The sequence below is a fragment of the Telopea speciosissima genome, chromosome 4 (genome assembly GCF_018873765.1).
Source record: "Telopea speciosissima isolate NSW1024214 ecotype Mountain lineage chromosome 4, Tspe_v1, whole genome shotgun sequence".
Lineage (NCBI taxonomy): Eukaryota > Viridiplantae > Streptophyta > Magnoliopsida > Proteales > Proteaceae > Telopea > Telopea speciosissima.
The window spans coordinates 60496076-60520516 of record NC_057919.1 but is presented as its reverse complement, the minus strand read 5'-3'; the positions used below and the strand labels follow the sequence as shown (position 1 = coordinate 60520516).

Below are 24441 nucleotides of genomic sequence, written 5' to 3'. Positions count from 1 at the left end.
TCATTGTTAAACCCAACTCCCGACATAGGAAAAAAAACATGATACATGTGGAACAACTTGAAAATCGAAAAGAAAAGGGGAAGGGGATTGATTCAATTTTTTTAGGGCAAATATCTGAAATTCTGCTAACAATGGGAAAACAGAAGAATTACCATACACTTCTGAAGCCAACAAAACTAGTAAGAGGAGAGCTTTTGTTTTTGGAAGGGGGGGGGGGGGGGAGGTGCTAGACAATAAAACAGCGGGAACTAACAGTTTCTACACAACCCAAAATTAAACAAATAAATTACAATTAGAAAGGGTTTCAGCTGCAAGGAGACTATTTAACAAGGGCTGAACAAATACACTCAGTTTTTTGTCATGATTACTTCCCTGAACAGTTCCTTGGGTGCTGCACTTGGAGAATGATAAAGAATCAAATAAAGAACAAGAGTTGGACAAGAAAATAAACTCAAAGTTGTCTCAAAGAAGATTGTTTTTCCAGCTTACCAGGCAAACCTGTGAACCTCTCATATTGTTCATATGCCTGCCCAATGAACATCTCCAACCCGGAAACAATGGTGGCACCAGACTCTTCTGCTTCTCTCAAGAGTCGGGTCATTTTTGGGGTGTAAACAGCATCAAAAACTAGAGAATATGAGCTCAGAGCTCGCTGCAAAAAACATACTATCTGTTCACTTTTCTAGAATTTTTACATCAACAGAGAAGACAAGCAAAGTTGATGCTTATACATGACAGGTAAAGCACTTGGTTACAACGATCTGCACAAAGTTTTCTTTACCATTATGTGTCATACATATATATATTTTTTGATAGGTCCTACTCTACCCTATTCTATGGGGGGAGGGGAGATGTGAACCAGGAGACTTGAACTCAAGACCTCCTGGTAGCAATGGGCTTACACACACCACATACTACCAAGTGTGCTAGGCACCTTGTTCACAGTGTCATACATATTGGTTAATCCCAACCCATGTTTTTGTCATTATGTGTCATAAATCATATTGGTTAATCCCAACCCATGTTCTTTACCATTATGTGTCATAAATCAGATTGAACCATCCCTTCCTCTGACTTGGGCAAACTATCTAAGAAGAAAAGAACACAACCAAATTCAAGAAATTCAACCTTCCTTTAGGTCTGTATCTTCTCTCTTACTTGTGTCCTAATTTGTCCTGTATTTTTTTGATCTCACAAGTCTAAGATTCTAACTAATATTCCATTGAGCGTCACAGGTATTAAAAGCAAAAAAGGAGGGGAGGGGGGAATCAAAATGTGCCCAAATCTCTTAACCATATAGTTTATCACTTTATCCCTGAAATAAAATCAAAACCTTTCCCCCCCAATTATATATATATGGGCTAGGCTCCAACAAGCCTACTTCCTGCCATTTAATAATAGATGGGTGGGTGCATTAAACATTCTAACTTGATCCACCCAACCACCATTCCTTTCCTACTTGGGTAAAAATTCCCCAGGATTCTTCTAACGAAAATACACATTTTGTCATGTCAGATACATGGAATAAAAATGACTAGGAGATATGCATTTCTCATATGGACAAGAGGTAGTGATGTATGTGGAATATGGAAAGAGGTGTACTGACAAACCTTAGGTATGGGAGTCTCATCTACTTTGGGCTGCATTCCAATAGTTGTTGTATTTGCAAGGATCATTCCATTCTCTGGATGGAAATTTTCTAATTCAGCTATAGAGATAGCTTCTCCTCCCATCAGCTCAGCCAGTTCTTTAGCTCGGTCTTGTGGTCAAGAGAAAAAAATGAATCACCATTGAACAGGACGAGCACAAATCAATGTTTAATTAAAAAAAATATTCTCATTATCATGGTAAAAGAAACTGATAAATGCCTGGATTCATGGGCTTCATGCATTTTGTATCTGGGTACTTGGTTGTACAGCCTGACTATAAGTTGACTAAGTATTCCAAATTGTTTAATACAAATGCATGAAACAAGCTGCGGCAAATTGGTGAAGTGCCATGTTGTCTCTTTTTCTAAGAGGTCTTAACATTGACTCTCATTATCACAAAAATATATGTAGTTTGGAGAGTTAAATGCCAACTCAACCCATTTTGGTGGCTAGCTGTCCAACAAGTTCAGTACAGGTCCGATGCCCATGACTTACGTAGTAACACATCTACACAGTTGCAGATTCAACACATGATAAACATAGTTAGAAAAATTATGTCAACTCAACATTGACACTCATTATCACGAAAATATAGGGAGTTTGGAGAGTTAAATGCCAACTCAACCCATTTTGGTGACTAGCTGTCCAACAAGTTCAGTACAGGACCGATGCCCATGACTTACATAGTAACACATCTATACAGTTGCAGATTGAAGTATGATAAACATAATTACAAAAGTTATGATGAAACTATTGACAAATAAATGATAAGTAAAAACAATCTTTTTAAACTTACTCGAGGTGAGCATCCACGAATAGGAAGTTCTCTCTTTTTCCTCTCCCCCCCCCCCAAAAAAAAAATTAAAAAAAAAATAAAAAAGAAAGAAAAATGGTACTCAGCATGACATAGTCATTACAATAATTCAGTGAAACTTTGACATACCTATATGTTAAGAAATAGAATGGTTTAATGCTTAAGTGAATCATATTGATTCCCTAAGCCTTTATTTATACTAATAAAAGAGAATTACATAAGACACTTATGCCCCTATATAGCTGACATAAGTATAAACAAAGGAAAGAGAGTAAAAGAATAAATAACAAATTAAAAGGAGGAAAGGACCAGAATACCCCTACGGTATTCTGGCCCCTATATCTCTAACACTCCCCCTCAAGTTGGTGCAAAAATGTCACACATGCCCAACTTGGCTAGAAAAGGATGAAACACTTTGCCAGGCAGCCCCTTGGTGAACACATCAGCCAGCTGATCAGTAGACTTCACATAGGGAACACAGATAAGGCCAGCTTCAAGTTTTTCCTTGATGAAATGTCTGTCCACCTCCACATGCTTAGTACGGTCATGTTGGACAGGATTATGAGCGATGCTTATGGCAGCCTTATTGTCACAATATAACATCATTGGAAGTTGGACAGCAACTCCAATATCCTGCAACAGCCCCTTAAGCCACAACAATTCACAGATACCATGAGCCATCGCACGAAATTCAGCCTCAACACTGGACCTGGCCACCACATTCTGTTTTTTACTACGCCAGGTGACAAGGTTCCCACCAACAAAAGAGCAATATCCAGAGATGGACTTCCTATCACTTGAACCAGCCCAATCCGCATCAGTGTATGCTTCAACCTTCAGATGACCAATTGGAGATAAGAGTATCCCTTGTCCTGGAGTAGACTTCAAGTATCGTAAGATGCGAAGGACGACCTCCATATGAGAAGAATAAGGGTCATGCATAAACTGGCTGACCATACTCACTGCAATGGCAATGTCTGGCCGAGTGTGAGATAGGTAGATAAGTTTGCCCACCAACCGCTGATAACGACCTTTGTCAACTGGTGAGCCTTCTTTCTCCTTGAGTCTTGTCGTAGCTTCTATGGGAGTTGCTGAAGGATGACACCCTAGCAGCCCCGTTTCAGATAGTAGATCCAGGACATACTTTCTTTGAGACAGAAATATACCCTTTGAAGAACGAGCAACCTCTATCCCGAGAAAATATTTCAGAGTCCCCAGATCCTTAATTTCAAACTCACGGCCAAGGAATAGCTTCAACCTGTTGATCTCATCACCATCATTACCGGTCACTACAATATCATCAACGTAGACTATGAGGAGAGTAACCTTAGCGAACAAGGTATGATCAGCATTGCTTTGCTGGTAGCCCACGGACAACATAGCCTTGTGAAATCTACCGAACCAAGCTCTAGGTGACTGCTTCAAGCCATAGAGTGCACGCTTCAGTTGATACACCTTTCCCTTGGTAGCAGGACTTGAAAAACTTGGAGGAACGTCCATATATACTTCTTCCTTTAGTTCACCATGGAGGAAGGCATTCTTCACATCCAACTGCTGAATATCCCATCCAAGATTCACTGCACAGGATAGCAATACCCGTACAGTATTAAGTTTTGCTACCGGTGCAAAAGTCTCCTGGTAGTCAATGCCATACGTCTGAGTGAAGCCTTTAGCAACCAGACGTGCCTTGTACCGATCTACTGTACCATCTGCCTTCTGCTTGACCACAAACACCCATTTACAACCCACTGGTCTTTCTCCTGGAGGAAGAACTACAAGATCCCACGTATTGTTTTTGTTCAATCCTCTCATTTCTTCCAACATTGCTGCCTTCCACTTCCCATCTGTAGACGCTTCCTGCCAATTTTTAGGAATGGAAACAGAAGAAAGGGAGGAAACAAATGTACGAAAAGAGGGAGAAAGAGAACTATATGACACAACGGAAAATAGGATGTAAAGTGCAGGTCTTGGTACTTTTGCGATGAGCAATGGGTAGATCAGAAGAGGAGGGCTCACCAGGAGAAGGAGGATCTGGATCCTGAGGCGGCAACTGGATGGGTATCGGTGCTGCAGTGGCCTGATTCTGCCCTCTATTAGAACATCTCCGGTTATAAGTGAGAATGGTGGAATTGTCAATGGTCCTCTGAAAGTTACGAATGGTCCTCTGTACTGGAGTCAACTCCCCCTGAATAAGAACATTACCACCATCTGTTTCCATGATCTCCCCCTGTATTGGATTCCCCGCAGGTGAAGGGACAGCAGCCTCGGGAGGCTGGACAGCAGCCTCGGGTGGCTGGACAGCAGCCTCGGGTGCCTCGGGAGGCTGAACAGAAGCCACGGGAGGCTGGACAGCAGCCTCGGGTGGCTGGACAGCAGCCGGGGAGTGATGGTCGGTGGCTATAGGTGATGGGGAAAGGGGAAACCCAAGAGTATGAACCGCATCTTCACTAGAACGCTCCCCCTGAAGAGGTGGGGAGCAATAATAGGAAAGGGTTTCATGGAAAACCACATCCATACTGACCATAGTACGGCGGGTAGGGGGGTGGTAACACTTGTATCCTTTCTGGGTTGGAGAATAACCCAAAAAAATACACCGTAACCAACGAGGTTCAAGTTTGCCAGGGGAATGAGTATCCCTAGCATAACAGACACAACCAAAGACTTTGGGAGGAACCACAAAGGAGGAATCACCAAGTAAAACGTCAGACGGGCTACGGGAATCCAGTACCCGGGAAGGTAACCTATTAATAAGGTAAACGGCAGTGAGAACCGCATCACCCCAATATTGGGATGGAACATGTCGAGCAAACATTAATGCTCGTGCCACTTCCAATAAGTAGCGATTCTTTCTTTTGGCCACACCATTTTGGGCCGGGGTATCAACACAACTAGTCTGATGTATAATCCCATGATCAGCAAGGTATTTTTGAAATTGGGATTCCTTATATTCAGTGCCATTATCACTCCGTAAAACCTTAAGAGTGGCCTGGAATTGGGTCTGGACCATTTTATGAAAATGTTGAAAACACGAGAAACCTTGGTTTTTAGACTGAAGAAGATAAATCCAAATATTTCGAGAATGACAATCAATAAATGACACAAACCAACGATGGCCAGAAATAGAGGTCTTACGACTAGGTCCCCAAACATTTGAATGCACCAAATGAAAACAAGAAGAACTCCGTTTATTAGATAAAGAAAAAGTTGCACGTGTCTGTTTGGCCAGAACACAAGCCTCACAAAAAAAATCATCCTTATTACATTTGGTGACCAAAGATGGAAATAAATGCGCTAAAATTCCTAACGGAGGGTGACCTAATCTAGAGTGCCATTGGTAAAGTTCAGAAGAGACCAAGGAGTTCTGATGGAGTGGAGAAGGTAGCGATGAAGGAAGATGACCATCATCAAGCAGATACAGCCCACTGTGAACTTTACCCAATCCAATCGTCCTCCCAGACGCCAGATCCTGAAAAACACAATGGGAAGGATAAAAGGTTACCTTGTAGTGAAGAGCACGAGTAATACTACTAATAGAAAGGAGGTTTGTAGTAAAATTAGGTATATGTAAAACAGAAGACAAAGGGAGGTTGGAAGTACAGTTGATGATTCCTTTTCCAGAGATGGAAGAAAGGGAACCATCAGCCACCTTGACCTTGTCTTTCCCAGAAGCGGGAGAATATCTATAAAATAAGCTAGAAGTACCAGTCATGTGATCTATAGCCCCAGAATCAATGATCCAGGGATGTGAAGCTACAGAAGCACAATGACCACCAAAAGGGATACCTGACCGGGCAAAATATGAACCTGAAGGAGCTGAGGAATTGGCAGTGGCAGCGGAAGTAGTAGAGGCAGCAGCAGCGGAAGACCTTAGTATACGCAGGAAAGCTTGTAAATCGTCCTTGGATAGACCAATGTTTGTAGCCGGGGCTGTATCAACAGATTCAGATTGATTAGCCTTACTTTTAGGCTTTTTCTTGGCAGCCCGCTTGGCTTCAAAGTCAGCCGGTTTCCCATGAAGCTTCCAACACTTGTCTTTGGTATGATAAGGCTTATAACAGTGGTCACAGGTAATAGGACCTGAAGGAGAACTACCAACAGATAAAGGCCCAAGAGGGGCAGCAGTAGCCTGGGCAGCAGTCTGGAGAGCCGATCTGTCCGAAACAGGAGGATGTAACATAGCAGTCCTGCGGTTTTCTTTTGAAGAGACCAGGGCATAGGATTGTTCAAGTGTGGGAAAAGGGGAATGGCCCAACACTTGAACACGAATCTGGTCATATTCAACATTCAACCCTGCCAAAAAATCATACACCCCAATCTTGTCAACATGCTTCTTATAGGCAGCGATGTTGGTAGCTGTATCAGGGTGATAATCTGAAAAATGGTCCAATTGCTACCAGAGGCGGCGGAGAGTGGCATAATATTTAGACACCGTGAGGTCCCCTTGAGTAGTATGAAGGACCTTTTTGCGAAGCTCATACACCTGAGCATCATTACCATTCTGCCCATATGTCTCTTTACAGGCTGCCCAAATCTGAGACACGGTATCAAGTAGAAGAAATCCCTGGGCTAGATCTGAATTCATAGAACCAACAAAATATGACATAAGAAGACCATTGTTGGCTAGCCATCGAGTCTTGGCAGTACCAGGGGCAGTCGGCATAGGGATAGTCCCATCAATATAACCAGTGAGGCCACGTCCAGCAATAGCAAACGAGGCTGATCGAGACCATAGAAGATAATTACTGCCGTCTAACTTGATAGGGTTAGGATGGAGATCACGGAAATCAGATTTGTCATGGCTAACCTGATCAGATGTAGCAGTTGAAATATCTGTGGAGTCACCCATAGTGAAGAAGAGATCTGTCCAGCAGCAAAATAGGAGCCCTCCCCAATATCAAGTGTTTTAGGGTTATGGAAGAAAACCCAAAAAACAGAGATCGATGGGGCAGGGAAATTCAAAAAAATTGTTGAAGAAGGCTTATCCACGCTGTCCAATATACTGTAGAGAATGCCTTGGATGAAGAATAAAATTATCCAAAAGAAGCCGGAGCCGCAAGCAGTCCAATCCCAAAAACCGAGAATATTCAGGGATTTTTTGAAGAAAAAACCTGAAAGTAGGTCTCGATTGGGAGATATGGTCTTCAGTTGCTGTTGGAGTCTCGATAGTAGCAGTCCAATGTTGCAGGAGGGTCTCCAATATAGGGAGAAACAGTCCCAATAAAGCACAAGGCCTGATCTTCAAAAAAAATCTGGAAACTTCAATTGCCGCAGGAAAGAACCAGCAGCAGCCATCGAACAAAAAAAGAAGACCTGTTGTAGTCTCGATAGGAGCAATCCAATATCGCAGGAGTGTTTCCAAAAGAAGGAGAAGCAGTCCCAATAAATCGAGGACTGATCTTCCAAAAAAAGGAGGAAACTCTAATCAGCGCAATAGGGAACCAGCAGCCATCGAGAGAAAAGGTTTAGGTCATGAAACAAAGGAATAAAAGAGGTGGGAAAGGGCAGCCACTAGATCATGTGATCACCTCTGCAGTGCTGCCCTTAGAGAAGGAGAAGAAGCAAGGAGAAGGGGGAGAAAAAAAATCGATAGAGAAGGAAAAGGGAAGAGACCACGATGGGAGGGTGGGGTTTTTGAAAGAAAATCAGAAGTATCGTTGCTCTGATGCCATGTTAAGAAATAGAATGGTTTAATGCTTAAGTGAATCATATTGATTCCCTAAGCCTTTATTTTTATTAATAAAAGAGAATTACATAAGACACTTATGCTCCTATATAGCTGACATAAGTATAAACAAAGGAAAGAGAGTAAAAGGACCAGAATACCCCTACGGTATTCTGGCCCCTATATCTCTAACACTATTAATATCTCAGTCACTTTGGCCACATTTACCATTTTGGTTAACACAAACACCAATTTCAACACCCACCACTTAATTTTACCACAAATTAATTTGAGCATTATAGTGTTGTGTATCATGTAAAAACTGAAAAAAAAAAACACAAGATACCTACTCACTTTTGTATTATCCTTTTATTTTTTGCATATATAAGAGGTTTATGTGGTTGGTACTATATATAATTTCTTGAAGTAGGCATTGTTTTCTCATGGTATTCAATAAAATTTCTAAAATACATTAAAAAAAGGTAGAAAAATATAAATACATATAAAAAAAGGATGATAGAAAAATATAAGGCAATGCAAACTGCATATTTCGTCATCGTTTCTCACAAGATATTGTATATTATACTTTTAGGGTAAACAAATTTATTACTAACAGTCAGGATATTGCAAACTTGTTTGCTTCAATTAGGCACATGCATTTATTAAAAAAAAAAAAAAAAGGAGGGTGGGCATCCACTTGATTGAAGTGGTGTTCTTGGATGCAAGGCAAGCCACATGCCCATAACACTGTAAAGACCTACTCCTTTTTCCACTAAAATTGTTTCAACCACTATATACATCTAAGACAACCTAAGAGATATGAGGGGTCTAATAAGGTTTTCTCTTGGTGAAAAATAAAACCTAATGAGTCTGCGATATGGATTTGGCGATTTGCAGCAACAAATCTCTGAGCTAAAGATGGAATTAATGGTGGATACTGAGAAAGGTAGGAAAAACATCTTATGAATTTTCACTTGATGTTTATTCACCACAGAAACAATGAAGAAAATAATATAACATTTCTTCTTGTGAAAAACACCATGGGAGATGCATTCTCGATTTATCTTACCATAAGTGCGATTGGCAATTACAACTCTTGCTCCCTTCACCTTTGCACCATAAGCAAGTGCCTTACCAGCACCACCAGCTCCAATGACTACAAACAATTTACCAGCTAAGGGTGAACCACTTGAATTGTTTGTAGGATGGGAACCTGTAAAATAAAATAAGTAGATTTTTAAGCAATAAGGTCTAGATATAATCCTCCATTAGCTTGTAAGACATAATAAAACCTCTTAATCCATCCTCGATAGCAGTAATTGCACCAATATAGTCCGTATTGTAACCAATTAGCTTTCCATCACTTGGTCTCCTAATAATGCAATTAACAGCTCCAATAGCCTGTAAGGATTTGTCAACAGAACACATAAATCAGGGATGACATTTGAAAGATAGTAAATTCACCCTCAAGACCAAAAGAATTCGAAGGTCTAGATAGTCAAATGATGGGTCATCTATTCACATTACCTTGGCAACAGGATCAACCTCATCACAGCGCCTAAGTGCATCCTCCTTGTGAGGAATTGTACAGCTACATTTCAAATTAAACAATATAGAAATTGTAATGAGAAATTACCGCTGAATTTCTACTAATATGATTCTTTAAGAAAATTGCATAACCATTGAAGACTAAAACTAAATCTATGAAGCAAATCCACTCTAGAAAACAAAAACATTGAATACAGAGAAACCAGTAGCATACAAAACAAAGAACAGAGCAACTAGCACTAAAAATGAATAAACAATTGGGGAAAAAACTCATCATACCAATCAACATCATGCCAAAGACTACAGTGACTACAAAATATATACTTTTATTTAAACAAGCACTTAATCATGTAAACTAAATTTAAGTTGTTATCAGAAGAAGGAGCTTGAACCTGAATCCCGCAAAATCAGGAGATGAATATACATCAAAAAATTTTCCAACGTCATCCACCAGTAATGGTACGAAAACTCCATTAAAACCAACTGCTTTAAATGCTTTATTGTAAAGCAAAGGAGATTTGCTGTGCCCAACTGGTCTGCCAATAATTCCAAATACTTTGGTATCAGGTCCCAACTGTCTGAAATTGTATAAATCCAATAGATCTTTAAGTGTTGGTTGCCCAGGAGCGGAAACCATTCCAGCATTGATTGTACCAAAAGTAAGATATCCACCGAATTTTGGGCAAAGCAATCGTGACATCAAACCCCTCTCACTCATAACCAGCCCAATTATTGGAACCTGAAATTTCAATTAATGCGCCATCTGTAAAATTGTAAGAGACATAATAACAACATAGAACATCTGAATACACAGTGAATTCTAGAAGCACAATAATCAAAAGTTATGTTGTTTTGTCCTCTCTAATCATTATTATTAATTTTTTTTGGCTTTAATTCTCAAAGAAGCAACTTCCTCAAACGGGCTACATAATTCAGTTTAACAAGTATCCAGTATGGAAGAAAATTATTTTCCACTTTCTGGTAGTACCAATATGTAGCTACCCCTTATTCAAGTAGGGGAAGGAGAAGAAGAAGACGAGAGAATATCGGGACAATGAGTTGGAGAGAGATCTACTCCTCTCCGCTCTATGTTATAGATTCTTAAAACCAAATTACAAGTATGCCCTTACATTCTAGCGTATTATGCCCATATGACCCTATAACACACTATTTCCCATTATACCCTTACAACAGTATTCCAGTACAAGTATGTCCATCAAAGAAAAAATATGTGATAGATGAAAATCTTTTACCAAAAAAAGATGGGTGGGAATCTCGATTGAAACACAAGTGGAAAATTTTTTTCCTGTCTACTTCCAACCAGAATCTCTACGTCAATTAAACCTTATAAACCTGATGCGGTCCCAGGTTCTAGACCCTTAAAATGGATCGCCATGGGCCCACAAGAATAATAGATAACTCGAAATGAATGAGTAATGGCAATTTCATAAACATTCAGAACGGTACAATAACCTTTTGATAGAGACACTGAATTGGGACGTACGAGTAATTAAAGTTAAAGAGAAGGGAAAAGTAGAATTTAATTTTAGATTGGGGATAAAACAGAAACAATTTTGAGAATGGGCAAACCGTAATTTCAGCCCACGTTAGGACTTTTTTTGGAATTTCAAAATAATTGGGTGAAACAGAAACAATTTTTCTGAAATATTAAATCTCAGCAGTGGAATCAAATATGAGATAATTTCAGAATGAGGGGATTTTAAAAAATATGCAAAGGACTTGTCATTATTTGTAAATACTAAGAAGAGGTCATCCCCTACCTCTCGATCTGAGCATCAGTAACCCAAATTCGTTTCAGGTTTGATAGCACACTCAATATGAGACCATCCCAACTGAGACTTTAGGGTTAAGTTCCTAACCCTTCGGCCTCTTAGAAACACCCAATAACTGACCCCATAATCAGGTAATAGGTTGAGATTAATTGATTGAAACAGATCAGAATGGTAGTTCACAAACCAGACCTGGTTATGGCTTCAATTCTCACTGTAGGAGTAACAACAGGAGCCAAGTTTACAGGTTTCAGTTGCCCTTTGGTAAAGAACCACCATACAAAATCTCAGAAGGGTAGAAAGAAAAACGAAAAGAGACCGACTCACTTTTATCAAACTGTTAGTGCCACCAGCTGCGGGAGATAAGATTAAAATAGAATAAAAACAAAGGAAAAAAGAATAAGAGAAAGTAAATTGGATAGCACCTGAGACAAGAAGAGGAGATCTGAGGGGAGGAGATAGATTAGTGCATCCTCAGATCTTGGCAGCCAACATTAAAACTCAAATTCATTCATTCCAATCTCCCTAATACGATGGTTACAGAGAGTATATAAAGACCCAAAACAATCCTATTCTTATCCTGAAACAAAACTAAATATAGAGTTCAAACTAACTTGGACTCCTATTACTACTAAACAAGAATAAAATAAAGAATACCAATTAACAAAAATAACTCCAAATAAAAAAGAAAAAATATCCTCATTTATCCTAACATTTAACTACATCAAATCTCCCGGTCCTAAAAGAACTCGACTTCGTCGAGTTAGGTCATGCTCCAAGATACCCTTGTAAACCACTCATCGATGAGGTGCCCCATTGTTGAAATCCTTGAATAGTAGCTTATGAACAATGTGCCCACAGCCTCTTTATTTATAATCAGAGATCATTACAATAAAGGAAATAAAATCCTAGTCAAATCACATGTGCAACATGTGCATAATGAACCTGGACACTTTAATGTATCTGGGTCCGGGTCACGGTTCAACGGGTAATCCGTGAACATTCAACACTCCCCCTCAAGTTGGTGCATACATGTCAAACATGCCCAACTTGATAACAATAGAACAACATAATTTACTACCAATTCCCTTTGTAAGAATATCAGCCACTTGATCACTAGACTGAACAAACGGAACACAGATGACCCCTTGCTCCAGCTTTTCCTTGATAAAGTGCCGATCAATCTCAACATGTTTGGTGCGATCATGTTGGACTGGATTATGGGCAATGCTGATTGCGGATTTGCTATTGTAATAGAGTCTCATTGGAAGGTCAACTGACAATCCAAGATCTTGGAGAAATCCTTTGAGCCAAAGAAGTTCGCAAATACCTTGTGCCATGGCTCTAAACTCAGCTTCAGCACTTGACCGAGCAACCACTGCCTGCTTCTTGCTTCTCCAAGTAGTCAAATTTCCTCCAACATAGGTGCAATATCCAGAGGTGGACCTTCTATCATCAGGGCTGCCTGCCCAATCCGCATCAGTATAAGCTTCTACCCGGAGATGACTATGTGAAGAATATAGGACTCCTTTACCAGGAGAGGACTTTAGGTACCTTAGGATTTGGTATGCTGCCTCCAAGTGAGAAGAGTAAGGATCATGCATAAACTGGCTGACTACACTTACTGCAAATGCAATATCCGGTCAGGTATGAGACAAGTATATCAATCTCCCAACCAACCTCTGATAACTGCCCTTATCAATAGGGTCACCATCTTTACTCTTCAAGTCTGTGTTAGGTTCCAGAGGTGCATCGGCAGGTTTACACCCAAGCATCCCAGTATCCTTCAATAAATCGAGAGTATACTTTCTCTGAGAAAGAGATATACCTTTAGCAGAGTAGGCAACCTTTATTCTCAAGAAATACCGCAACCTGCCCAGGTCCTTGACCTCAAACTCGGTACCCAAATAGGTAATCACTATATCATCTACTATTTATCACTTCCGGTGATCACTATATCATCTACATAAACAATCATGTTGGCATTATCATGGAGTTCTTTTTTTCTTTAGTTCAAGCTGGATCTTCTTTCTTTACTTATTTGTATAATCCAGCTTGAGGGGGAGTCTTTGAATATGTACTCCAAAATACCGTGGGGGTATTCAGGTCTTTTTTGGGTAGTTTTTTTCTTCTTATCTTATTAAGTTTATGTCGGTTATGTGGGTTTTAGTCTCACATCGCCTAGTTTAGTCTCTTTGTAATTTCCCCTCTATTATAAATAGAGGGGCTTACCTATCAATGAATCAACATTCTAAGCAATTATTCTCTCATTCTCTCTTTTCTAGCCCACGATTCTTCCAACATGGTATCAGAGCTAGTCTAATGTAGGTTAGAAAAAGAGAAAAAAAACACCCTACTCCATCTCTTCAATCGACTTTTCCCTTCTTCTCCCTTTCTCGGCTTCTCCTCCTTTTGTTTTTCTTCTTCCCAACCTTGTAAAGGGGCAACACTAATGAGGTAAACACAACATATCAATGATTTAGTTGTTGTTCCCCTCCCTTTCTACCTTTTTTATTAAAAAAAATTCTGTTCGAAATCTGCTGGAGCCATACCTGCTATATTGGAGCTTTCCAGAGTTTTTTGGAGATCTGATTTCTACTTAATGAAGACTGATCCTCCATTGTTGGAGCCTCCTGTACACTCTTTTCCAGCACCCTTCTACCCTATTCCATTGTCTTCCTCCCCTTTTTTCTTTCTCTCCATCTTTTATTAACTTTTCTAGCCGCCATACTCAAATCGATCTCAACTCATATAGATTTTAGGGTTTCCCTTTTCAGATGCAGCTGATTTTTTGGGGGTGATTCCCTACTACTACAAGCCCTACTCGACCTAAGTTTGGACCCTTTCTGATGACTGGATTTGTTTCTACAACAAAATATCCTTAACCTGCTAATTTGGTTACCTGCTAAAAACCCACTTTCAGATTTCAGTTTTTGCTAATTTTTGGAGGGCTGATTACTCCAACTACAAGGATCACTCGACCTCAGTATTAGCCTCTTTCCAAGTGTTTGAAGACCCCTAACCCCAATCGATCCTCCTTTTCAGGGTTTTACAAAATCCTGACACATATCGATTTTAGGATTAGGGTTGCTTGCTGCTGCTAGAGTTTTTTGGAGGTGTTTCTACCATCAAGAGGGGCATTCCACTTCAACTATTCATGGCTTGAAGAAGTTCTATTACACAAGATAGCTGCTCCCTATTTTTCCAACAATTTTTGGTGTTTCTCCCTCTTGAAGATCAAGTCTCAAACACAAAAAGAGATTGGTTATTCACATTGGAGATCCATTCAAGTTGCAGAGGACAGCATCTATTAAAATACATCATCAATCTTTGACAAGTCATCGTCAATTTTTCTTTGAAGCCCCCTTCCCTACAATCGATCTCAACTTTCAGGGTTTTTTACAAAACCTTGACTTTAATCGATCTTAGGGGAAGGGATGTCCTCTCTTGCTGATTTTTTTAGGAGAGTTTTATAAACATCAGAGGAGTATTCAACCCATATTTCAGCATCATTCATCAGTTATATTTGGATAAAAATTCAGGTTCATTCTTATGGCTGGGTTTCTCCAATTATCAACCTTTTTTTTACTTGTTCCTATGTGGCTGGCTGCTTCACCTACCTATGGATCTGTCGGGTTATTAATCTTATATTTGCTTGTTCTATTGAACTTTACTACATATATTGCTGGTTTTATTGATTGGCTTTTGTAAGCATGACTAGTTGACATGTTACTGCTGCCTTTATGAGGACTACTGCTGCCCTGTTATTGAGACTGAGTATCCTACTATTGGAGATCGAATTTCTTTCATTATTGAAGACTCGAATCTACTACCCTGGAGATCAGCTTATTTGGGATTACAACATTGTGTTCCATGGTTATTGGTTGCAACTTGCAACTACGAACCTATTCAGTTATGTGAAGCTTTTCTGGTTTATATCCGGCTTACTTTGGAGCTTGATCCTAGCATTGTTCACTAATTCAGATCTGATCCAAGTTTTCTGTTGAAGCTTCTTACAACAATTGCTGTCCAGATATCTTCGTCAGTTCTATTTATCATATGGGAGTTTAAAGTTTGGACTTTTGCACACTGGTTCTTCCTTGTGTGAAGATCGATCAAATTTTTTAGGAATGGTGCCTTCTCCTTCTACAAATTAGACCTGTTTTTTTATAATTCAGATCTGATCATTGGAGATTGGTGTTTTGGAATCAGTTTGATCGATTGAAAAAGGTTGTAGATAATTGTGTTGCTTTGTCCATGGTTCATTATCCCATTGCTCTTATCACTTCACTACCTCCCAAAACATACCTTTGACATATACCCATAACCACTTTGGACGATAATGGTATTCTCTAATTTGCCATTTCTTCCTTTTCCATTACCCTTAGCACCTCTTGGAAAATTTTGGAATATTATGTTTTTTCCCTATCTCTTACATCATCTCTGTTATATCCACATGTACTACACGTGTGGGGGGGATTATGCACAATACACCTGCAGACATTGTAGAAGCAGAACTTGCAGGAACACTGGGTGCAATACATAGAAGATCAGGGTTTCCACCATTGCCATTGGGTATCTACTTTGTTATTAGGTTGAGTTTGCCGTAAGGGGGAGATTGAAGATGTTTGGTTATTGCCTGCCTATATGAGGTTCTACAGTTGGGTTGATCATTTATCATTTCTACTGTCTGATTCATTTGTTTCCGCTGCTTGCTGCCCTTATTACTTATCTTTAAGATTATTATTTAGAGATTATTCACTGGGCAGATTGGTGAAAGTTGCCTTTTTTAGGAAGACAATAAGACATTCCAGTCCCGGTTTGCTGATCTATTTTTCAAGTTCTTGAAGGTTTATTTAGGAGCTGCATTCATCTGTCCAGCTGGATTTTGCTACAACTTAGTTTTTTTCCATTTTGTTCAAGTTGGGCATTAGTACCTTGTACATGCCAACTTGAGGGGGAGTGTTAGCATTATTATGGAGTTCTTTTTTTCTTTAGTTCAAGCTGGATCTTCTTTCTTTACTTATTTGTATAATCCAGCTTGAGGGGGAGTGTTGGAATATGTACTCTAGAATACCGTGGGGGGGGTATTTAGGTCTTTTTTGGGATAGTTTTATTCTTGTATTATTAAGTTTATGTCGGCTATGTGGGTTTTAGTCTCACATTGCCTAGTTTAGTCTCTTTGTAATTTCCCCTATATTATAAATAGAGGGACTTACCTATCAATGGAACAACATTCTAAGCAATTATTCTCTCATTCTCTCTTTTCTAGCCCACGATTCTTCCAACAAATCAAATTAGTGATATGCTGTTCCACCCTTTTAACAAATAGCGTGTGGTCAGCATTGCTTTACTGATATCCATTAGCAACCATAGCTCTATGGAAACGACCGAACCAGGCCCAGGGAGACTGTTTTAAGCCATACAAGGCTTTCTTCAATTTGCACACCTTTCCTTGAGTATTTGGTGAGGCAAAACCCAGAGGTATCTCCATGTAGACATATTCTTCCAACTCTCCATGTAAGAAGGCATTTTTCACATCAAGTTGTTGAAGATCCCAACCTTGATTCACAGCACAGGAAATGATGACTCTCACTGTATTCATCTTTGCAATAGGAGCAAAGGTTTCTCGATAGTCGATTCTTTGGGTTTGAGTAAACCCTTTGGCAACCAACCTTGCTTTATACCTTTCAACTGAACCATCAGATTTATGCTTCACAACAAATACCCATTTACAGTCAACGGGTCTCTTTCCTGATGGAGGAGTTACCAAATCCCAGGACTGATTTTTCTCTAAGGCACGCATTTCTTCATGCATTGCATCCTTCCATTTTTGCTCCGCTATTGCTTCTTGCCAATTGTTAGGAATAATAACAGAGGATAATGAAGACCATGGTTCAAAATCTCGCGATATTTCGCCGAAATATCGCTTAATTTCGTATATCTCGAGCTTACCGAGATGCGAAATCAGGTCGAAATGAAAAAATACCATATTTCGATATCTCGTGAATATCGGAGATATCCGATATCTGTGAGATATCGACAATATCTCGATATCTCGTGAGATATCGACGAAATATGGTATTTTGGCTTAAAGTGTCACGTGAAGGGGGGCTTTAATACAATATTTCGCAAATTTCGGTCCATATTTCGACCGAGAGCTGCATTTGCTAAGGAATTTCAGTCTTTTGCCTATTCTTCCACTCTTCCAAGCTCTCATCCAACACTCTAGCCATTGTTCAAGCACATTGTTGTCGGATTTTCGCCGGTAAACTCATCGGAGGGTCATCTAAGCTCATCATCCAAGCTTTTTTCCACTATTTAAGGTAAATTCTATTCCTCTAAAACTATTTTTTTGAAAAGACTATGTACAAATTTTGTTGGATGGTGATGATATTAATATATGTTAGACACCGGAGGCCGATCTATAGCCTCACAGTGTCGAAATTTTTTTTCCATATGTATTTTTTTTTTTTTTTTCTGGTTTTAAAAATTCATTTTCCTACAATTAAAATAGGAAATAATTAGGGGTAATATGACTTAGATGGTAATGAATTAAATATATGTTAGACACCAATGGCCGATCTACGGCTTCACGGTGTCGGATTTATTTTTCTGCTCTTAAATAATTATTTTAATTTTCGCACATACCACTCCATTGGCATCGGATTATGGTGCATCACAACCTTACGATGGATATAGATATGGATCATCATCATATGGGCAGTTTAGTGGGGTAGGGGACTATGACTACCAGTCCCAGTCCCAGGGACATACTGGATCATCTTTTGTAAATAACATCTTTGCATACCCTAGCGGACCTAACTACCAACCTCACCAGCCATACATGCAGCCAATGCCATCGCCTGCTTGCGCCGCGCCAACATCATATCACAGGTGGATCATCTTCTTCACGGATGGATCGATTGGTAACCCTAGTTTATATCCTAGGATAGGTTACTTACATATGTTGATGATTCCATTTACGTGACACTTGTGGATGACTATACTCGTTTCTTCTCCGATTCTATACCGTGGTCCACATATGTCCTTCAAACAGAGAGCAATGGGCGTCGACTCGGCGAGGCATGAGTGGGATTGATCCAGGAGGCACAACAACTACTATTAGCGATTTAGCACTTGTAATTTGTAACTTAAGTTGTGATTTCATTGATCTATGAACTTGTGAGTTGTGACTTGCGAGTTGCGAGTCTTGTGACTTACTAACTTTGACACTTAGTGTATTGCCTTTAAGGCTTTAAGCGAGTTATTGAATATTATGGAGTTTATGAGAATCATGGCACTCATCAATGTGTATTGGCTTTAACTTGATATGTGATGAAGTTAAATACTATTATTAAATATTAACTGCCTAATCTATGTGTATTTAACTATTTATACATTAGGGTCGGCGACCGTATGTCAATCAAGGGTGCAAGCCCAAAACACCAATTTGAATTCACATTTTTACAATTTTATGGTTTAAATGTGTTTATTAAGCTTAAATAAGGCTGTCCATGAAGTTTCAGGCCTAGATATGGCCAAAAACCCCCCGAGATGGACCCCCGAAATATTGCAGAAAAAATGCAATATTTCGGTCATATTTCGCGATATCTCGGATATTTCGGATATCTCGGTAGGCCCGAGATACCGATATATCGCGAGATATAGTACTATGATGAAGACACAAAGTCATGGAAAGGAGTAAGGGAGTCGTGAGATACAAAATTAGAAATTGGATGTTGAGTACAACTCCGCTTTGGCTTCTGAACAACAATAGGTAAATCCAGACTGGGATCATAAGGAGGCTTACTAGGAGAATGAGTGGGAGAACTCGGAACAGGTGCTGATTGAGTAGGTAGTGCGGTAGTGGTCTCTTTGTACAATGGTCCATGAGGAGGAAAAAACATCCCCTGAGAATAATTCTTCAAATCTTTCTCCCCCTGAACTGGTTGCTACTCAATCTGTCCCATTTCTTGTTCTTGACTTGTAATCCCATCCTCCAATTCCACAGAAGAATCCTCTATAATAGGTACATGAACATTTAGAGGAACAATCAGTGGGACCTTTGAATCTGCACTTATGATCTCCCCCTGTAGAGGTTCCGATGATGAAAAGTAGGCCTCGGATTCACGGATTCACGGAATACAACATCCATGGTAACAAATATTTTTCTGGTTAGAGGATGGTAGCATTTGTAGCCCTTCTGAGTAGCCAAGAAAAATGCACTGAAGTCCCCTTGGGTTGAGCTTGCCATGAACATGGTGGTTTCGGGCAAACACCACACAACCAAAAATTTTTGGTGGTACAACAAAAGTCGAGGAGCCCAATAAAACATCCAACGGGCAGGGTCCTCCCAAGACTCTTGAGGGAAGACGATTAATAAGATAAGTGGCTATGAGGACCGCATCACCCCAGAAATAAGGGGGAACAACCATATCAAACATCAAAGATCGAGCCACCTCAAGTAAATGCTTGTTCTTGCGTTCAACGACCCTATTCTGAGCAGGTGTATCCGTATAAGAGGTCTGATGGATAATCCCATGAGTTTCCAAGTATGACCGAAAGGCACCATCCATGTATTCTTTGCCATTGTTAGACCGAAGAATTCTTACCTTGGCATCAAACTAGGTCTGAACCATCTTATGGAAAAGGGTAAAACAACGGAAAACATCAATCTTATTGTCCACCAAGTAGACCCAAGTGGTCCGACTACAACAATCAATGAAGGTGACAAACCACTGAAAGCCAGAACTAGAAACACACTGGGCAAGGCCCCAAACGTCAAAATGAATCAAATTAAAAGGTGATAAACTTCCACTATCAGAAATAGGATAAACCGTCCAAGTTTGCTTGGCTAAAATGCAAGCATCACAAGAAAGATTAAATTTATTACATCGTTTAACCAAACTAGGAAAAAGATTAGATAAAACCCCTATAGGGGGATGGGCCGGATGGCCCAAACGTTTATGCAAATTATTCAACTCCAAAATTGCCGAATCAAATTCAGTAGAGGAAGACTGAGATGTCAAGGTTGCCGGCGCACCATCAAGTACATAAAGACCACCAACAACTTTACCACATGCAATCATACGACCCGTCTCCAAGTCCTAAAACAAGCAATGGTTGGGAAAAAAAGTCACTTTGCAATTTAAATCTTTGGTTATACTACTAATTGAAAGTAAATTAGTAGAGAATTTTGGAACATGCAAGACAGAGGAAAGGCAAAGAGAAGATGTGCACTGTATAGATCCCTTTCCCGAGATAGAAGAAAGAGATCCGTCAGCAACATGGACTTTAGTATGACCAGATAAAGGAGAATACTTGAAAAGAAGAGATGAAGAACCTGTCATATGGTTGGTTGCTCCAGAGTCAATCACCCAAGAATCGGGAATGACAGAGGAGCAGTTCCCACCAAATGAAATACCTGGAGAAGGAGTGGTAGGAGTAGTAGTAGGCACAGAAACAGCAGAGGCAGCTAATGAAGAGGATGTAGATGCCGAAGAAGACGTGTCCAAACGAGTCACCATATCCCTGAGATGATTGAGTTCAGCCATAACTTGAGAAAGAGACTGCACAGGTTGTTCTTCAGTGGATGCCTGATTTGCACGTGTGCCAGTAGACCGATTGGAACCACCCCTGCCCCGCCCCCGAGTATCTGCAGGGCGACCATATAGCTTCCAACAATGATCCTTTGTGTGCCACTCCTTTCCACAATGATCACATTTAATAGGAGGACGATCCCCAGATGGCCGATCACTAGGAACCAAACGGGAAGTATTGCAACGGGTAAAAGACTGTGAACCATTAACAGCCGATTGTTCCTAAGGGACAGGATTAACCATGGCCATACGTCGACTGTCCTCGGCAGAAAGAATTGCATATGCCTGTTCAAGAGTAGGTAGAGGATCACGATTCAGAATATTAGACCGGATCGGATCAAATTCAATATTGAGCCCGACCAAAAAATCAAAAACATGAAGACCGTATTCCCATTTTCTGTAAGCCGTTGCATCAGCAGCACTAGTTGCAATAAAGGTGCCCAAAAAATCCAACTGTTGCCACAGAGTACACATGGTGTTATAATATTGTGAAAGGGACAACTCTAATTGCTTGGTAGAGTGAATCTTTTGACGAAGTTCATAGGACTGAGCGGCATTCCCAACTTGAGAATATGTGTCCTTGGCTGTTTTCCATATCTTGGCCGCTGAATCGAGAAGATGATAACGTCCGACAATCTCTTGCTCCATGGAATTCACCAAATAGGACATAACCAGAAAATTAAAATCCTCCCACCGATCTTGGGCAGAACCAGTTTCAGCAGGCCTGACAGAGGTTCCAGTGATGTAGCCAAAGAGACCACGGGAACCGATTGTAAACAAGCATGAACGAGACCACAGGAGGTAATTGGCCCCATTTAACTTTATAGGACTGGCTGGAAAAGGAACAAAGTCACGCTGCGATGAGCCGTCAGGGCCAGAGGAAGCAGATGTAACATTAGAGTTGTCAGGCATGGTGACTAGTTAGAAAAAAAATAATAATGGAAAAAAAGCACAGATTTGTTTACTGCATAGGGGAAAAATTTTAGGGGAAAAAAGAGCCCTTGGTGGGAGACAACTCACCACCAAGGGAAGGTCTAAAAGGATCGCAAGGATGCGGGAAGTCCTCTCGCGAGAAAAAAAAGAGAGAGAGAGAGAGAGAGTCGCAGGAGGGAGGCGATGCAACCACAGGACCTGATGAGGTCCCAAGACGACTTGGCACTGAAGAGACCCAACGAGGGGGCAGACCAAGACAATATCACATTATAGTTCAAACTTAAAAGGGGTTGATTCTAGCAAGAGAGAAGTAATTTACAGCAACAAAGAAGGAGAAGAAGAGGAGAAGAGAAGAGAGGAAGAAGACGAAGAGAGGTGGGGAGAATAATCGATATGTGTGTTGAGTGATTCTCAACACACATAATAACTTCATTAATAAACTTCTGAAAATTACATAAGCCTCCCTAGGGAGGAAAGAAGAAATAAAAGAAAGAGAAAATAACAACTAAGTCATGTCTTATAATATTGCAATGACAGAACTACCCTTACATACATAACTCTAACACTCCCCCTCAAGCTGGAGAATAGATATCATACATTCCCAGCTTGCACAATAAGGTACTAAATAGACAAGGGCTAAGACCCTTGGTGAAGATCTCTGCTACTTGATCACCTGTCTTCACAAAGGGAGTACAAATGCACCCAGAATCCAACTTCTCTTTGATGAAGTGTCGATCAACCTCAATATGTTTGGTTCGATCATGCTGAACCGGATTATGGGCAATGCTTATAGCAGCTTTGTTGTCACAATAAAGTCTCATTGGCCCTTCAGCTTCAAAATTCAAGTTTTGAAGAAGTCTTTTTAGCCATATATGCTCACACACTCCATGAGCCATGGCCCTAAACTCAGCCTCTGCACTGGATCTAGCTACAACTGGTTGTTTTTTGCTCCTACAGGTAACTAGATTACCACCCACAAAGGTACAGTACCCAAAAGTAGATCTCCTGTCAGAGATAGAACCAGCCCAATCAGCATCTATGTAGCCTTCAATCTGCAAATGGTCATGCCTGGCAAATAGAAGGCCTTTTCCTGGACAGGATTTCAAGTATCTAATGATGCGATACACCGCATCCATGCATGAACTGACTCACCACTCCAACTTCATAAGAGATGTCTGGTTGAGTCAAGGAGAGATAGATTAGTTTCCCAACTAATCTTTGCTACTTGCTTGCATCTATAAGAGAAGAACCACATTCATCACCAAGCTTATGATTCGGATCAATAGGGGAAGTTGCTAGTTTGCACCCTATCATGTCTATCTCTTTCAAAAGATCCAAGACAAATTTCCTTTGGCAGATGTTGATTCCTTTCCTTGATCTAGATACTTCAATACCCAAGAAGTATTTCAAGAGTCCAAGGTCTTTGATCTCAAACTGTTTAGCCAGATAAGACTTCAAGTTGTTTATCTCTGCAACATCATTCCCAATTACCACAATGTCATCAACATAGACAATGAGAGCTATAACTGTACCATTACCTCTCTTGATAAACAAGGTGTGGTCAGCTTGACTCTGATAATACCCATTCTTCAGGATGGGTTGTCTAAATCTCTCAAACCAAGCCTTAGGAGACTGCTTGAGGCCATAGAGAGCTTTCTTCAAGAGACACACTTTCCCTTCAGTTGAGAGACACTTAAAACCAGGTGGAGGCTGCATGTATACTTCTTCTGCTAAATCTCCATGAAGAAATGCATTCTTCACATCTAATTGGTACATTAGCCAATCTTTATTGGCAGCCACTGAATTGAGTTATGCTTGGCTATAGGGGCAAAAGTCTCCTGGTAGTCAATGCCATACACCTGACTATACCCTTTTGCAACCAGCCTAGCTTTGTATCTTTCCACTGTACCATCGGATCTATACTTGATTGTATAAACCCATCTGCATCCAACTGGAGTTCTCCCCCTAGGAAGATAAACTAGTGTCCAAGTATTGCTCTTCTCCAGAGCCACCACTTCCTCAGACATTGCTTGCATCCATTTTGGATCAGATAAGGCCTCTGTGACATTTTTGGGAATGGAAGAAGACTCAAGGGCAGTGGAAAAACAATACCTGTAGGAGAAATAGAGTCATAAGAAACAAACTGGGCTATGGGGTTAGTACAAGCTCTCTTCCCCTTTCTCATAACAATGGGAAGATCTAATTCAGAAGGAGAAGAATTACCTGACTGAGGATGAGACTGGGGATGTGTATCCAAAGAGGGGTTTTGGCAGGGTTGCATTCCCTTCAACGCATACTAGGGTTGCTTTCCTTTTCCCTTCAACAAGCATTCACCTCTTGTGAATACAACATCTTTGAATCTTATTCCTTTAAATCTTATTCCCTTATATTCTTCTTTCCTGCTAGCATCACCACCACTATTATCATCAATATCAAGAACACC

The 24441-nt window shown here is 40.2% G+C and overlaps 1 protein-coding gene across 2 annotated transcripts in view; it reads right to left on the bottom strand.

Moving 5' to 3' along the window:
• Window positions 1-243: 243 nt before the first annotated feature.
• Window positions 244-24441, bottom strand: part of LOC122658370 (bifunctional 3-dehydroquinate dehydratase/shikimate dehydrogenase, chloroplastic-like) — a 51529-nt gene continuing 27331 nt past the window's right edge. For both annotated transcript variants that reach the window (XM_043853297.1, XM_043853296.1), the window contains exons 5-11: window positions 10066-10412; window positions 9653-9716; window positions 9418-9526; window positions 9195-9338; window positions 1611-1759; window positions 490-652; window positions 244-391 (exon numbers count right to left, since the gene is read on the bottom strand). In XM_043853297.1, coding sequence (XP_043709232.1) covers window positions 348-391; window positions 490-652; window positions 1611-1759; window positions 9195-9338; window positions 9418-9526; window positions 9653-9716; window positions 10066-10412 — 1020 coding nt within the window. In that variant the 3' untranslated portion in view covers window positions 244-347. The remainder of the gene's footprint in view (window positions 392-489; window positions 653-1610; window positions 1760-9194; window positions 9339-9417; window positions 9527-9652; window positions 9717-10065; window positions 10413-24441) is intronic.